This window comes from Tetrao urogallus, assembly GCF_951394365.1.
Source record: "Tetrao urogallus genome assembly, chromosome: 4".
Classification (NCBI taxonomy): domain Eukaryota; kingdom Metazoa; phylum Chordata; class Aves; order Galliformes; family Phasianidae; genus Tetrao; species Tetrao urogallus.
In genome coordinates this window covers 2856652-2874026 of record NC_136817.1, presented here as the reverse complement: position 1 = coordinate 2874026, position 17375 = coordinate 2856652, and the positions used below count along the sequence as shown (strand labels likewise).

Genomic DNA, 17375 nt, shown 5'->3' with positions numbered 1-17375 from the left:
GGGTCTCTTAAAGAAGAGTACTATTTCCTCAGCACTCTTTCAAATGGAAAGATGCAGCTACAAGGACTGCTCTGATTACGTCAGCCCACAATGACATCGGCAGATGTTGGGGGCACGGCAATAGAGGTTGAACCTTTCCACCAACATCCCGTTCCAAGCTGTTGCCATGTAACAGATAAAAACAGAAGGGCAGTCTGACAGAATGGCATCAGACAGGGAAGTTGTGCATGAAGCAAAGATGTCTCACCAAATTCCTCCATGTGGAAAAAATTGTACCCACTGACATTCATCAATGCTCAGAGACCAAAGAGTATCATTTTTTACAAGCATGGCATACAGGCTCTTGTTCAGTGCTGGGAAAAATCCTGAGCTAATGGCGATGACTGTCTTGAAAAATACTGCTTTGTCACTAAGAATCTGCTCCATCAAATAGTGTTATTGTGCTCTATCTGCTGCTTTTTCCAAGCAAATAAATAGGAGGCATTACGTCCAGAGCAAGCCATGTAGAGAGAGAAGGAGCTGGCCTAAAAGAGCTGAGATCAAAACGCCGAACTATACAATTTAGGAAATTGTTTTGTTCTTATTTTACACTGTGTAATACATCCTCACGAAAAAGAACAAGCATCAGAAACGTGAAGAATTAACAGCAGAAATTGAGAAAGTTATCTATGATCAAAAACTCCAGAACTGATCACAGAATGACCTGGGTTAAAAAGGACCTCAAAGATCATCCAGTTCCAGCCCCTGCTGTGTGCAGGTCACCAACCAGCAGCCCAGGCTGCCCAGAGCCACCTCCAGCCTGGCCTTGAATGCCTGCAGGGATGGGGCATCCACAGCCTCCTTGGGCAACCTGTGCCAGTGCCTCACCTCCTCTGGCCCCGCTCCCAGAGCTCCACGTCCTTCCTGCGCTGGGGGCCCCAGGCCTGGACGCAGCGCTGCAGATGGGGCCTCACAAGAGCCCAGCAGAGGGGGACGATCACCTCCCTCTCCTGCTGGCCGCCCCTTTTTCATGCAGCCCACAACACAGCCGGCCTTCCGGGCTGCAGGCGCACACTGCTGCCTCATGGCCAGCTTCTCGTCCACCAGGACCCCAAGTCCTTCTGCGCAGGGCTGCTCTCAAGGAGATCTTCCCCCAGTCTGTATCCATACCTGGGGTTGCCCCGACCCAAGGCAGCACCCTGCACTTGGCCTCGTTGAACCTCATTAGGTTCACATGGCCACTTCATCCTGCCCAGGTCCCTCTGGATGCTTCCCTTCCCTCCAATGCATCGACTGCACCGCTCAGCTTGGGGCCATCTGCAAACTTGCTGAGGCTGCACTCGATGCCATCATCTGTCATTGATGAAGATGCTGAAGAGCACCGGTCCCAAGACCGACCCCTGAGGGACACCGCTTGTGACCGGCCTCCACCTGACACAGAACCATTGGTCACAGCCCTGTGGCTGCATCCAGCCAGTTCCTAATCCATCCAACAGTCCATCCTTCAAATCCACACCTCTCCAATTTAGAGGGAAGTATGTGGTGAGGGACCACGTCAAAGGCTTTGTAGAAGTTCAGAAGATGACATCCACCGCCCTTCCCCCACCCACTGATGCTGTCACTCCATCACAGAAGGCCACCAGATTGGTCAGGCACAGTCTGCCCTTGGTGAAGCCATGCTGGCTGTCTCAGATCACGTCTTTATCTCGTGTGTGCCTTAACATAGCTTCCAGCAGGATCTGCTCCATGATCTTCCCAGGCACAGAGGTGAGGCTCACCAGCCCATAGTTATCCAGGTCTTCCTTTTTCCTTTTCTTAAAAATAGGAGTAATGTTTCAAGATGTTGAAGCCTGTGTTTTCTATCGCCTGATCAGTAAACTGAACACAGGTATATGACAAGATTTCTGTTAACATTTTCTACAGTTTCTGTGCTACTCTAAAGTTGTCAATCTTTAACTGCAGTTAAACTTGTCTCCTCTTCCTTGCTCTACTTTTCACCTATGCTTGCTTTAGATATAGCTGAATTCTGCTGATGTCTTGTGGCCAAGACTCAGTTAGTTATAACTGCAGTTACCTACTAGGGAATGACATCATGATTTTCAAGTGTGCAAGTACTCATGGCTCAGAGTTTAGTTCCTAAGACAGCTAACATCACTAACATAATCCATGTACCTTCACAGCTCTTGATAACCTCCAACTTTGAGTTAAGGGTATACCCAAAGTTAATCTAAATATAAGAATTTGAGAACATTAAGCAAATGCTGGAGGTGGATTTTTTTTTTTATATGAAGTAGTTACCGTTGGTGTTGAAAATACAAGCATGCATGAGCTCACTAGAGAAAACTACCAGCTCCATGGTGCTGTAAGAAATGACTGCAAGCGTAACCAAACTTGAAAGCTTTTGACAACTGAAGCTACACCAGTGCTCCTCCACACACCCTATGCATACCACTCATGAAACATCCCTAGGAATACAATTACATATTCCACCCTGGGTTTGTCCATAAGTACCTAAATAGCATTCAGTTCTATTCATTCATTCAATACAGAAGATTTGTCAAACACTAAAAGCCTGTTCCGCAGGCCAGTCAAAAATAAGCAGGTAAAACAACTCAGGTGACAACTTCTATGAACCACTCCTAAACAAAGTTAAATATGAGATTCAATCATGAAATGCAATGGAAACCCTGCTAATTGTCTGATCCTGCAAAGTATGCAAGTATCATAGCAAGTCACAGAAGATAACTGCCTCTAATGTAGCAGTACCTTGTTCAATATCAATTCACAGCCAACCAGTTAATTTATTAAAAAGAAAGAAAGAAAGAAAAATGGGCATGGAAGCTCTCTGGAAGGCAGTGTTTTGTTGCTGAATTCAAGTGTCTTGCCATCAAGCACAACAGTCCAAGGAAATCAATATTGCACAAAGATGACCAGATTAATGCAGAGGAAACCTCCACTCCAAAGAGACAGTCATTCTCAAAAGCATAAACATGCACCTCAGTTAAGTCACACCTTCAAACATACATTCCCCTCACAGAAGTTCTAAGTTGGCAGATAAACAGCCAGCATTGCTGCTCAAGTGCAAATCTGCTGTGGTGTTGCCATTTTTAATAGATATTCTATATGCAAACAATCTGCAATTTTCCCCACTCATAATGCAGTGCTGCTAGTATCGCTGAAATTGTTGCTGGTGGGATTTTTCAGCTCCTTTTCCTAAAAATTAGCAGTATAACTAAGTGTAAATGTGCAGTCTTACAAGAAAAAAAAAATAAGTCGCTGCTGGGATCTCTTTATAGACAGCTAATAGGGATATGATTGTTCAAATTTAATTATTATTACCTGTCTGCTTTTGTTCTCCTTTTGCTTCATCTGTACTTTAGTAACTATTTTTACAGTAATGCTTGAGAACCTCAAAGTTCTCCTAAGGCTTTTCTATCACACCGTGTAAAACAAAATATACTCCTTAATTATCCAAATAGACACATGTCTCTTCAGTACTGCTGTATCACAACTGGGGAAGGCTACCACAGACAATATATACATTTAAGATATCTTCCCCAAAGATACTGCTCATTCTTTTAAGCATTCATTGCCAGCCAACAAAAAATCATAAATATCACCAAGACAATCTTCACGATCAAAGAACGCTGATGCATTTTCACTCTCGTCATCCTTATGTAGGCCCTGATGTCCGAATTTAGTCTTAAATTAGTCTTGAACCAAACATCTTTGAAAAGCTTCACACATGGAAAATACATTCTTTCCTCTAAAACACGCATTTCCTTCCAAGGTGAAGTGCAGACTAGTGAAATACTGACCTATTCCTTTTATATGACAATATATTTAACTCTCGTGCTCCTCACCCCTTGCTACGCTTTCATTTGTTTAGAATTAAACCTTAACAAAGCTATTTTGGAAGCAAACTCTTTTGCTAGACAGCGCTATTATACAAACAGTGCACTTTTTTTCATTTTGAAGATCCTGTGCTTTACAAAACACTGCTGAAACCCAAGGTAGCTTTCAATCAACTTCCCATGTTTGCTGTACTACAGCTGATACTTGATTAACGTGCCCTACATTTCTCAGGATTTTTCTGCCTACAAGCAACTACAGGGAGAACTATAAGGGAAAAGATGGTACAAGCAATCTGTACGGAATCAGAACAAAATCAACCCAAAACTCAAATCCCAAGGGGCAGCGAGATGACAAAATTAATGCACAGGTCATTCTGCCCTAGCTTTTTTAAAAGCCAACAAGAACCCCTCAGGTCCTGCATTTTGGTCACAACAACCCCAGAAGATTCTACAGGGTTGGGGAAGAGCAGCTCCGAAGCTGCCTGGTGGAAAGGAACCTTGGTGTACTGATGGACAGTGGGCTGAATACGAGCCAGCAGTGTGCCCAGGTGGCCAAGAAGGCCAATGGCATCCTGGCTTGGATCAGGAATGGAGTGGTGAGCAGGACCAGGGAAGTCATCCTGCCCTGTACTCAGCACTGGTGAGGCCTCACCTCGAGTGCTGTGTTCAGGTTTGGGCACCTGAGTACAGAAAGGACACGGAGGTGCTGGAGCAGGTCCAGAGAAGGGCAACAGGGCTGGGGAAGGGCTTGGAGAATATGGCCTGTGAGGAGAGACTGAAGGAACTGGGGCTGTTCAGTCTGGGGAAGAGGAGGCTGAGGGGAGACCTTGCTGCTCTTCAAATACCTTAAAAGTGACTGCAGCAACAGCAGGGTTGTTCTCTTCTCACTGGTGACAGGATGAGGGGAAATGGCCTCAAGTTGTGCCAGGAGAGATTTAGGTTGGATATTAGAAAAACCTTCCTTAAAGAAAGGGTTGTTAAGCACTGGAATGGGCTCCCCAGGGAGGTGGTTGAGTCCCCATCCCTGGACGTGTTTAAGAACCATTTGGATGTGGTGCTCAGGGACATGATTTAGCAGAGGGCTGTTAGAGTTGGGGTTGTACAGTTAAGTTGATCTTGATGATCTTTCAGGTCTTTAGCAACCTAAGCAATTCTATGATTCTACGATTCTAAATTCTATGACATACCAATACAGTTTTTGAAATACTCAAAATCTCAAAAAGCAGTCAACCTGAAAATGGTACAAAACTAAGCCAGTAAGAAAATAGTTGCCAATCAGAAGAGTTCATTCCTAGTCTCTATTTAAGTTACATGTAGAAAATTTAAATCATAGAATCATAGAATATACCAAGCTGGAATAAACCCATATGGATCATCAAGTTTAAACTCAACTCTAATATCACAGCCCTTGTGAGAGCAGAGGATTTCCTGAGGAATGGATATTTAATTTCCCAGAATGAAAAGGAGCGTTATTTACAGGAATTCAGGAGCTAGAAGAGGAAATCCAGAGACTGATTCGTAATAATTTCCTATTACATTTCCCTCCTCAGCTTCCTTGACGTATTCCTTTTCATGTAACTACAGTCTGAAGCCAAACAGCACTTATCAACTGTCATAGTGACAGATACTGCCATGTAAATTCACAGTTGTTACTCAAACTGTTCTGTTTCAACAGTTCAGGTACACAGTTATTGAGGTCTTTGAAGGCCTCAAAATGCTCACACCACTGGTGGGGTTGGAAAGTATTTTAAGACTTTGTCTTCACATTTTTCTAGCATATGACTGTTTGAGACATCAGAGGAACTCCAAGTTTAAGAAGTGCTTATAATAATCGTAGTGTTTATCTCCAAAAAGTCATACGCTCTCTCAGCCTCTAGCACTTGTAACAAGTCCTTCATGCTGTCATGTACTTATTTTATTTGAAACTGCAGCTTATTTCCCAGGCTCTCAACTAGCTACTCCAACAAACTTCAAAACAAAGCTTCAAAACAATGAAGGTTTTTTTCCTAACTGTATGTATTTTTATTAAAAACAATGTGTACTACTTGCACACCAGGTTTGAAGGTACAAACCTGGATCAATGTTAACAGGATATAAAAAAAAAAGGCATGCACAAGAAGTACATGCTCCACATGTAGTGATTTCTAAAGGACATTATTATAAACAGAAGAGTTCTTCCAATGTTAACTTCCAGCTTTTCTGATCACAATACACTGAAAAACATTCCAAAGCACTCAGGTAAAATGAAGATTCAACTCAACCTGCTGAAAGACTCAAATACCAATAGCCACAATCTTTCTAGTAAATCCTTCACTCCCCTAACAAACCTTGATGTGTGACTTCTTTTAAAGGTCTTTAGTAATAGCTAAATTTTGGGGCCATAGCAACCCATTTAGTTCTCAAGTCGGGATGGAGCACGCTAGAAGCTCTGTAACAGATCGCATTCAGTTTATGCCTACTTGCAAACATGGTTTCACCAGGACTGTGCATGTCATACAGATGGATAGTGGCAAGATCTCGTAGGTCTTTAGTGATGACTACTGTCACACATACTTCAATTCCATCAAAAGAGGCAATTTCCGTAGTCATGTTCAGCATCTGGACTTGAAAGCATGTGGTAAACATAACTCTCTTCTGCTTTGACTACATCAGATTCCTCAGCTAACCCCTTTAAAACAGCAAGAAAAGGTAAGCAGTTTTCAGTGGAAGCCAGCATGGAAACTGATTCCACACAACTACCACTTTTATTCCTTTTACAAATGTCCTTATCCCAAGCACCAGAACATCTGTTTCTCCCTTCAACACTGGATATTCAACCCAGGAACCAGCAACACAAGAAGGACCACTAAATCAAACAGCAGCACCCAAAATGATTCTCTAATTCAGAAGAAATCAGAAGAATGGTTCTGTCTTTCTTCACACACACACAAAAAAACAACAACAAAAAAAAACACCACCATGAAATTGACAAGATCATTTCCTTGATGTGTAAGATCTACTTTGAATTATTCTCTTTATGGATCATTAAAATTTAAATCACTGGAGCATTTGAGACTTGTATTTAAACAGCGTATGGCAGTACTCCTGGAGCTATGATTTATATAGTTATTTTGATAAAAGAAATGATATCTCAAACCAAGATGCAACTAGCAGATCATATTTTTATGATTTCATACTCAGTATGAAAGCTGAAGGTATTTCAGAATGTACACACAGTAATTCAGAAGAGATGCTGTTCGTACTCTCAAGTACCCACTTGTGGAACAGAGGAAATTTGACTTGTCAGAACTGGGACCTTCTTCAGGCGTTTAAGTGCTACATAAGCAGGAATTAGGAAGAACATTGCTCTGCAGGCTTATGCTCCATAGGATATTGTTTCAGCAGATTACTCTGTCTGTTTCTCTCTGCTCATTGGGACTCCTGTCTGTACGCTGAAACCTGTAGGTAGTGAAGCATTTGTTTAATTTAATAACTGCTGCTGCCATTAGACTGGTTTGGGACATCAAACACATCCTCGAGTTCAACAGTTTACTGAGAGAACATCTTGCCCGTAGGGCCTGCCCACTAGCACTTCTTCCTTGCAATACTCAAGATGATCAGGAAATCATTTACTCATTGTCAGCACTGTCTGTAACCTTCGTTAATAAGCTAGCTAAAGAGTTACCAGCTATCTGTCATGTTATTTTAGATATGCTTAATGACATTTAGAGGTATATCCCAAATACAGAAGTGCAACAGCTCTGGCACCAAACGCATCAGTTCCACTGATCCATTTCTAACTACACTTTTTTTTAACACATCATAGCTATGCTTATTCTCACTCCTTATCTTTAAACATTAGAAAAACAGGCAAAACATCCAGAGACATAACTGTTAACTCAAATCAGAGCTAATTTTCACTAAATAGGCATCTTAAAATGAATATTTCAACTCATGTAAAATATTTTCTTTCATTAATGGGCACTAGATGTAAACTGGATTCTTGTCTCATGGTAGCTACAATGGGAAACAAAGAATAAACGAAGCATTCAGCAACAGGAAGCAATTCCTCAGTGTATATGAAAACAAACAATGAGGAGCGTGATTTTCTTTAGCATATTTCATTTCTAATTTTTTTTTAATAGACCATCAGTAAAACGAAAGAAAATTCAGTCAAACCAGATATAACTGCAGCATCATTAGCGAGTGCCAGTTTCACAGAGTTAGCTGATTAAACAGGCAGCCACTAAGTACATGAAGCAACTGTGTATATATGCTGTTTAATTGGTATATTGGTGCCAAAATCGCACAGTGAATTAGCCCTTGATACCAGAGAAGAGAAACTCAGTACAAAACAAGTCATAGTCTCTTAAATCATAAGGAAAATGATGGCACTAGTAGTAAAATAGTATGATCTTGCACCCAAAACATTGTGTGGTCATTTAGCCAGACAATCCTTCCTTTGAATTTTATGTTTGCAATATCTAAAAACACAAAACCAAACACCTTAATCTCAAAAGTTCAGGAAAAACAAAAACCTCAGTAGCCTTTAGTAAAACATACAGTATGGAAGCTGAAAATTTAAGTCTCTTCAAAAAGCTTGCTTTAGCCTTAATGAAGGCTCAAAAACCAGGTCAGACATGAACACAAATTCAGAACTGACGATGCAAAGCCAACAGACTAGCATCGATCACGGGCACTATTAAGAGCAGAACATACCCAGGCACTTGACAAACTGTGCCCAAAGTCCTCCCTCGTGTTTGCGTGCCATGCCTGAGCCGTGCTGAGGAAGCTCTGCCTGGTGCCCACCAGTCACTGCTAAGGGCACAAAAACGTGCTGTGCTACAGCATGGCGATACAGAAACACGGGGGGGTTTATTACTGGGTGGCTTCAGGTCATCAAAACTTAAATGTTTTTTTTTTGGCAGTCAGATATCTTTAGGGAAGAAACAATATCTATAGGCACGGCAATGATTTTGTTTCATCTAAAACAGAAAGTGATTACAACCTATTTTTCAAATGGTCGTGACAGTTGTCATGCAGGACTTGTGAGGATGCTCAAGCAAATGAGATACTGCCAAATACATACAGAAATACTGAACAGCACAACTGAAAAGCAAATCCAGCCACTGTGTGGCTAACGAGAGAGAAAAACAATGGTGCACCCTACTAGAAGCATATTCATTAAAAGCTCACAAGCAAAACACTTATAGCCAAAGATTCTTCTCTATCATCCTAGCAAACATTTCAATTTTAACCCCCCAAAAAACGTGTTTAACTGTCAAGAGGTATAAACACTACCATGAATCTGCTAATATCCTGGTTTCCAAACAGATTATTAATCAGAATCTAACTGAAGGAAATGACTGCTAGGTTTGTGACTACTAGGCAGCTCTGAAGCAACTTCTTTTTTCCAACTACATGTGATGCATGAGGTGGCCAAATTAAATATTGTTTAAATGGATCTTTAGGTAAATTTGAATTAAGAAAGCAGGTAAGAAAGCCAGGTCTGAGAGTCAAGTGAAATCTCAATTCTGAAATTTTGCCTTGAAGGTTTGAAGCCCTTCCATCGTTAACTTCCAACCAAACGCAAGTAGTAGAATGACTGGCAAATGGAGAACAAGTGGAGCTGAACTGCCGCCTTTAATAACCCAGTTTCCATTTAAACGGGGATATGGCCGCAGGGTTTGAGAATTTGTCACTACCATGCACCCCCACTGATAGTAAAGTAACTGCAGATAAGCCAATTTTAAACAGCGTGCTTTGTTTTACCCCTTTGGCCATTCGAAAAAAGAGAGGAGAAAAAAAAAAAAAAAAAAAGAAGATAAAAAGTTAACTGTATTTATACTGAAAGTGGATAATTATTTTTCAGCATTGTATATATGCAAAACAAGCTTACCTTTCTACAAATGCAGCTGACAACACAAGCAATTTCAACAGTGATTGAAATTTCATCAAATAAATGGAGGAACAGCATTAGTTTTAATGCTAGCACTTAGGGATAAAGCTTTAGCTTCTTGCTGAGACATTAAGTTGTGCCTCAGGGAGGTCACACACACAGGTCAATTAACGGCTGCAACAATTGCAGCTATTTTAATAGATCTTTCTAATGAATGCAGAAGATTAGCACCCAATTTCAAATATTAATGCAAATCATATTGCTGGGGAAAAAAAAAAAAAAGCTATCAGATTTCAAATTTAATCAAGGAAAGCAAAAACAACAACAAACTTGGCCTCCAGGACCAACATAAGAACTCTGAGTAAAGAGCTCAGGCCTGTTCAATGCGAATGACCAGGCTGCGTGCTCCAAGTCCATCTCCTAGAGCTTATAACCAAGTGCATCAACTCTAGTATCTACCATATCACATTGCTCACCTCCTGCAGTACTCTAATTCTTCAAGATGTGTACATTATGAAGTTGGATTTCTGCTTAGAAGACTGTATCTCCCTGTGTACATGTTGAATTAATGACACAAAAACATATTTCTCCACGTTTACTGTGCTACAAAAATATATTGAAACTCGCTTGCAAGTTCCAAGTTATTTTCCCCACTAAACAGATCTCAAATGGCCCATTAAAATAAAATACACAACTCAGATGACACTAGATATATGCACACACACTTGTACAAGTGTGCATAAATACACACACAGCTTCAAAACATTGAAGAATTTTGATAAAATCTTTCAGTCTTATCTATCAAGTTTAGACAGTTAAACAAGAAAATCAGTGATGTGAAATGCTAGAGAGTAAGCACACTTCCCATCAGCATCTAAACCCAGAAACTGCAAAACTGCCAATTAAATCTACTGAATAAATCATGGGGAAACAAATGTCAAGAAGTGAGTAAATAGGAATGACAGGCAAAAAAAAAGAAACAACCAAAGTGAGGTCACACAAAAGCAGTGACAAGGTAAATCAGTGCAAAAGAATAGCAAAAAGCACTTCAAGTTATCCCAGGTTTCATGGCTTTTTGTTTGCAGATTAGGTTTTCTTAGACATGTATTTCCTTGTTGCTTTTGCCTGCTTTGATGTAAGTAGCAGCCCTAATTGTATAATTCAGATTTAAACCAGCAGTTAGAATTAGCCATTTGAGTCTGAACACTTCACAACACATAACAGCTGCCCATACAAGGACAGAGCAACCAGTACAACGGTCTCTACCAAATTAATTTGTGAAATTAATTTACAAAGATTATATTGGTCTGATTACAGAATAATTTACCCACCAATGGATTCTGACCTTGAGCATTTTCCATACATAACCAATTACTATGTTTCAGTTGACATTAATTCAACCTTGCAGAACAGCTACGGCTCAGCACTAGAACTTGTTCAATCAACTTCACTTCACAGCGGTCAACGTAGGAAAAAATACACGTGCGTAAAAGAAGGCATGCAGGTGCATTTCTTTGCCTGCACCAATGTTCAGAAGGTATCAGACAACCCAGCAAATCTCCATTTAGAGACTAGATTAGCTACGCTGAGTCAAAATCCGATACAACTGTTTCAGTAAGCTGCTGTGAATGAAGAAACTGCAGCTCTCAGATACATACTGTAAATCTGATACGACATTAGATCACATCCCTGCTAATTATAAACCATGTTAGATTTAATGATTTGGTATCTCTGGCACAAGCAGCTAGTCGCTACTACTTCAACAAAACTGATGTGAAAGCAAATGACATCTTACTCTAATGAAATGGCATCCAAGATCCCTTAATTCTATACAATCTCATGGGTTACAAAAATTAATGTAATATATTTCACCAAGTGAGAGTCGTCATTAGCCCTCCCCCAGCCACAAGTAAATTCCTAAACTGTTTGATCACAATGAAGTGGCCTATTTATGTTTACAGACTCTAATCTGGGTGAGGGAGCTGGCATTAAACACCGTCCTTAACGCGCTCCAGAATGAATATGGAAAGTTAATACATCTAATCATACAGAATGTAATTAGAGCTAACATCACATGAAAGCAAGGAGAAACACTTACTAGTACAGAACTTCATTTGCTTCATGCCTTTCATATCGAACAGTTTCACACATCAGCCTGAAAGAGAAAGAAGTCATTTTTAATTACAATTTATATCAGCATCACAGGACTTCATGTCCTGAACTCAGCCAGCATTTTTACATTTGCCTCCAGCTCTTACAGCAACTAACCATCAATTTAAAGCTAAGACGATTCTTAATTCAGGAAAGTAAGTTGTTATTAAGTCTATCCATTAAAGTTATTAGCTTATCCAAGATCAGATCTGACTCAGGACGTGACACATAATTGCAGCCATGAAAAAAAATCTGCACAATGATGGTGATCTCGTTCTATAAGGTTATTTGATAAAAGTAAGTTGATTTATGAAGAAACAATGCACAATTTTAGTAGTTGGTAGAAATTCACAGTATGTAACACTCACAGATGCCATGATACAAAAACTGTTTGGTTTGTTTTTGTTTTTAACTGAAAATCACATTTCTCGTTACTGTCCAGGAGACAATATGAGAACTGATACTGCATGGTATGTCATTGCTTCTCATTTCGCTGGAATTCAGCAACTTAACTCAAAAATTGCCTGGAGATTTTAATGCTGAAATCCTGGAGGGCTCAACCTGAAGAGAATTTCCTGCAGGAAAATCCCCTGTCTAGAAAGGAGGATTAAAACACTTCTACCACATTCGTCAGGCAGAATGAACGTGTAACAGACAGCAACCATAACAGAATTTAACACATATTAGGAAACACAACGTTAACTTAGCGGAGAGGGGAGGGATGGAATATACCACTTCTGTCTATTGCCTGGAGGAAATGGTTCAGCAAATCACTGCAGGTGGGAAGGAAATAAAACCCACCACCTCCCTTGAACATCCTGGGCACTGAAATAAACTACAAACACCCAGACGCTTTGACAGATCATCATATAGAGATTTGCTTAAGAGGCTGATGTGGATATTCAAACGAGGGACTACATTGAGATTTAGGAAAGAAATTCTCACTCCTTAAGAACCTCAGCGTACCAATGACCAGCTACTGCTCACAGCTCATGGCCTCTTGTTCAGGCAACAAAGTCTCAAAGAAGTTGATCTGAGGCTTTGAAGAGTTGCTCTGAGTTTGGTGTGACATTTGAAAGCTCCTGGTTACCATTCCTCACAACTTCTCAATTCCTTCATTTCAACAGCCAGCAGATTACTAGAAAAGTCATCTTCATCCTCATCTCTTTCAAGACTTCACTCGTTAGACCTGCTCACTAAGAAATCATGCTTTTTCTGTCCATAAATGGCAGGCTTAAAGGGGTACCTTGACATTCAAACTTTCCGTGGAGAAGAATTGGGAACTTAGTTCTGTTTGCTCAGAGTTTTATTATTATGACCCTTCACCCAGAGATCTCTGATAACTTATTTATAAACAGAGCGTGAATTGTTTGCAAGTCTTACGTACTGTATACAAAATTTCTGCTAAAGAAAATAACTTCTGTCTTCCTTGCACAGCAAGAAGCTTCTGAACCACAGGGCTTCCTCTTATCCAAACACCAGTTCCCACCCTTAGAATGAAGTCTTGCTGAGACCGTACAGACACCAAATTGCTACTGTCTGCTTCCACCACTGGGTCCATTGCATTCTATCTTGGGTCCTCTGCTTTGCGAGGGACATGAAGAACAGACATGAGGTTAGAGGAGATAGATCAGAAGAAAATAAATGGGAAGTCATTGCTAGCTACCAGATTTTAAAAAGAGAATACTGCTTAAGGAACATACTAACTGCCGGTCTGAAAAGCTTGTGGGCAACACGCCATTCAGGAGTAGCAGTTACAGGAAACAGAATCCCTTTAACAAGCAAGTTTTGTTCCCATGTGAATTTGAGGGAAAGGAAGTACATTCTTGACAAAGTCACGCAAGCTCATGACTGGCTCTCTTGAGTTTCACAGCCCTTGGGAACCATTATTACGATGGCAACGCAGAAGGTGGACGAGTGCTTAAATTCTTGAGCTAAGCTGAAACAATCAGAAGTTCCAGTTGCAGAATATCAAAACCTAGACCAATTCCTCAAATATTTAGAGAATGTACTCAGATCTTGTCAAGGCTGCTGTTTAATTTTCACTCAAATGTGTTCCAGCCCAATTCCTGAATACACTTAATAAATCCAAGATGAGATCATCAGAAAACTGTAAGCAAGCTGTTCGCTATATTTAGCTATATAAATATTATATATATATATATTAAAACAGCATAAATACATATTGGCTATATTTAATACTAATACTTCAATTCATCTCAAGTTTCTGCGGTATTCCACAGCCGCAATAAATGCTGCATTATAAAGGATGCTATAAAAGTTTTTTGTCCCACATCTGCAGAGATTCCAGCCTTTGCCATGTATGGAACTATAAACAGAAACTCTCTTCTAGGAATGCACTGTGCTGGGAGAGCTAGCTCAAGTTCCACACATTCCTAAGCAAGAACCTCATTTGGCACAGGGAGCCAAAAAGCACAAATCAACGCACCATGCAACCACATGTGAACACTTTGATCTCTATAAACAACATCACTTCAACTCCAGGTCTGCAAAACTTGATATTCTAAAAGACTTGCATATAACAGCAAAACACGAAAAACTTTACTGAATGTGATTGTGGAATGCTTCCAAAGTAGAAGCAATTACACATCTACTTTGAAGTCAACATTCACAGTACAAAACGCAGACTGGGAGAAAGAAAATCCCACTTCTATTTTCTCACAATTACAGAACACTGGCTTGGGAATGCAGACTCTGACAGAATGATGAAGAAGGAAACCAGAAATTATAACAGCATTAATCAGAGTTGCTTCAGCATCTTCAGGTGTGGCAAAAGCTGACGAGCCTCATGATGCAATACAGTGACTTAACCTCTTCCTTTATAGAACATATGGGACATATGATGGTTTTGGTTTTTTTTTCCCAATATCTGCACAATGATGCTGTTCAAACACCCTTAAAAGCCTCAGTTGGTAGTAAGATGTTTGTGTGAAGACAACTGGAGCATTGACTTAAAATCAAATAAACAAGTCTTTTAAAAAAATATAAAGTTTATCTGGAATGTTTTTATTACTTTATTAGGACGCTTTATGAGGCAAATCCAATTACATTTATTAGTAGTCTATGACTAAGTACCATTTGCATAACACAACCTGCCTAAAAGTTCAGCACAAAAGCAAGCACAAACTGAAAGAGAACCCAAATAACAAGCTGCTTCTGTGATTATTACATACTAGAAATGGACTGTGTACCGACTTGTGTTCAAGACTGGAACCTGCACACTGTATGTAAAGCATTTACTTCCAGCCTGAAAGCTTAAACAAGAAGAACAAAACTATAATGTAAAAAATATGTAAAGCAAAAGCAGCATGCAGGTATATAAACAATAACACCTCCACAAAGAAATTGTTAAGACAATAAATAATTGAATAAATATATGCAGCGAGTTATGGAATGCAAGGTATGGTACACAACAGGCATGTATAGTTAATAAACATTCTGTTCATTTCTTTTATTAGTGCATTAATCTACGTTATTTTATTACCTTAAATATTTCAGAAATAATGAAATAAAATTGATTATACATAAAAAAGCTGTTAGTACAATTATGGCATATAACTTCCAATCTTCACTTCTTTTCTTGAGAGTTTAATAGCTTTTCCTAGAAGAAACTTAATTGTATGGCCAAAGAAAGCAATATCTTTATACTTGTTTTAATCAAAGTTTTATTTTCTAAATAACATTGCTGCACTCGCGATCAAGCATTCATGGAGTACCTTACTGTAAAGTACTCCACTTTACATTTAATCCTCAATGAAAACAAAAAGATTGTTAAACGCTGTGTAATCAAAGAATATTAGGATGTCATAATCACAAAATAAACAAGAGAGTTAGGCAAAGGAGACTACGATAACAAAAAAAAAGGATGAATAGAAGGCTTACCCCTATCCTGGGCTCACTCACAAAACACCAGCAGAGCAGATCTCCAGAAGAGATCCTTCCCCACTGGTAGCCAGCTCTTAAATAGGTCTAGGAGCAGCACAGTTGAATTGCCTTCACCTGTGCTCCTCTGGCTGACTCGTGGCTCGCCTCAGGTGATCAATCAGAGGTTCAGGCCTTGATTCAGCAGTTCCGATACAAACACTTTCCTTTAAATAACTAAGAATGAAGATTATGCAAGAAGATATAGAGAAAAAGTGTAGAAACCATTGCTAGAACAGTAGGAAAATTCAGTTTTCTGGTAACAGGCAAATTGCACTTGTCTTCAGCCCAGGTCTACTCTATCAATTGCAGGGAGAAGACTAGCCTCTTTACTCCACAATACCTCTCTCCTTACACCCTTCCAGACTATCTTACCTCTCTCCTCTATTTGCTTCTCTATTGGTAATCTTCCAGTTTGAAATCTCATATAGAAACACGGATAACCACAGCAGCAAGTCTGCCAATAAAACTGCCTAAGCAGAGCTTATGCCTCCAGTCCAAACTTTTGGCTGTCCAGACACTCAAGATGATGTAAGATTTAGAGACTGAAGGATGTAATGGATTTCAGTAGACCTTTTTACTGTTCAGTGGAGAGCAGAGAAGAGGGAGTAGCACAGCACTCCATGCTCAGAAGCAGTTCAAAATTATTTCTGGTTGGCCCTTGTGAAAGTGTTCAAGGCTGGGCTCATACCCAGGACAGAAGCAGTTTCAGACAGAAGCGTTCAAAACATAGACAAATCTACAGTTAGCTGAAAACGTTCTCAAGTAGAAATGCTGTAACTATCCTGACAGTGCTTAACTTTGATGATATCTCTTCCTATGAAAGTTCAAAGCTTGTGCAAAAAAAAAGTGATAAAAGTTATGAACTCCTTCACATAAAGCATGAAATTCAGTTTTAATAAAACATATGCATAATAAAAATGCTGGCAGCAGAACTTCTTCAGCAAACTCCTTGGACCTTTTTTGATGCGAGGTCAAGCGCAAGAGACATTTAAAATATTATTTCTATGCTTTATATAAAAATACTTTTAATAGAAGATTAACAAGTCTGTAAGAAATGCAGATGTTTATAAAACTTTTCTCCACACACAAACAGAAGTATCTATGCAGCATCATACCTTAGCTGATGTTCTCTCAGATTAGACAAGGCTTCCATTCCATGCAAATACGAATACACAATCTCCAAATCCTACAAGCAGATGAAAAACACAATTAGGATTCTCAATTAAGTACAAGCTGTTAAAAAACTGCTTTTACAATTCATTCAGAGCTCCCCTATTCCAGGCCATGGGAATATAGGAAATAACATGTTTATAGGCAACTAAGGGCAAGCTTCATGAAAACCTCTGATTCCCCTTTGGATATTGGCACAGGAAAGTATTATAATATGCCCACATCATAAAATTCAAAGACAGAAAACCTTCATGCTTTTGCTCAGTAAGCAAGCCTGGTCCAGAATTCTATGGAGCTACTTTGCAACTGTCCTGCTTCTCAATGGCTGCGCACCCAAAACCCTTCGCTTACTCCATAAATAAATGTAACAGGAAAAATAGTCCTTCTGCATGCAGTGG

The 17375-nt window shown here is 39.7% G+C and overlaps 1 protein-coding gene across 2 annotated transcripts in view; it reads right to left on the bottom strand.

Annotated features, from left to right (window-relative positions):
• Positions 1–17375, bottom strand: part of RAPGEF2 (Rap guanine nucleotide exchange factor 2) — a gene marked incomplete at both ends in the record, with an annotated part of 169078 nt that overhangs the window by 100722 nt on the left and 50981 nt on the right. For both annotated transcript variants that reach the window (XM_079535011.1, XM_079535012.1), the window contains 2 exons: positions 11810–11866; positions 16923–16993. In XM_079535011.1, coding sequence (XP_079391137.1) covers positions 11810–11866; positions 16923–16993 — 128 coding nt within the window. The remainder of the gene's footprint in view (positions 1–11809; positions 11867–16922; positions 16994–17375) is intronic.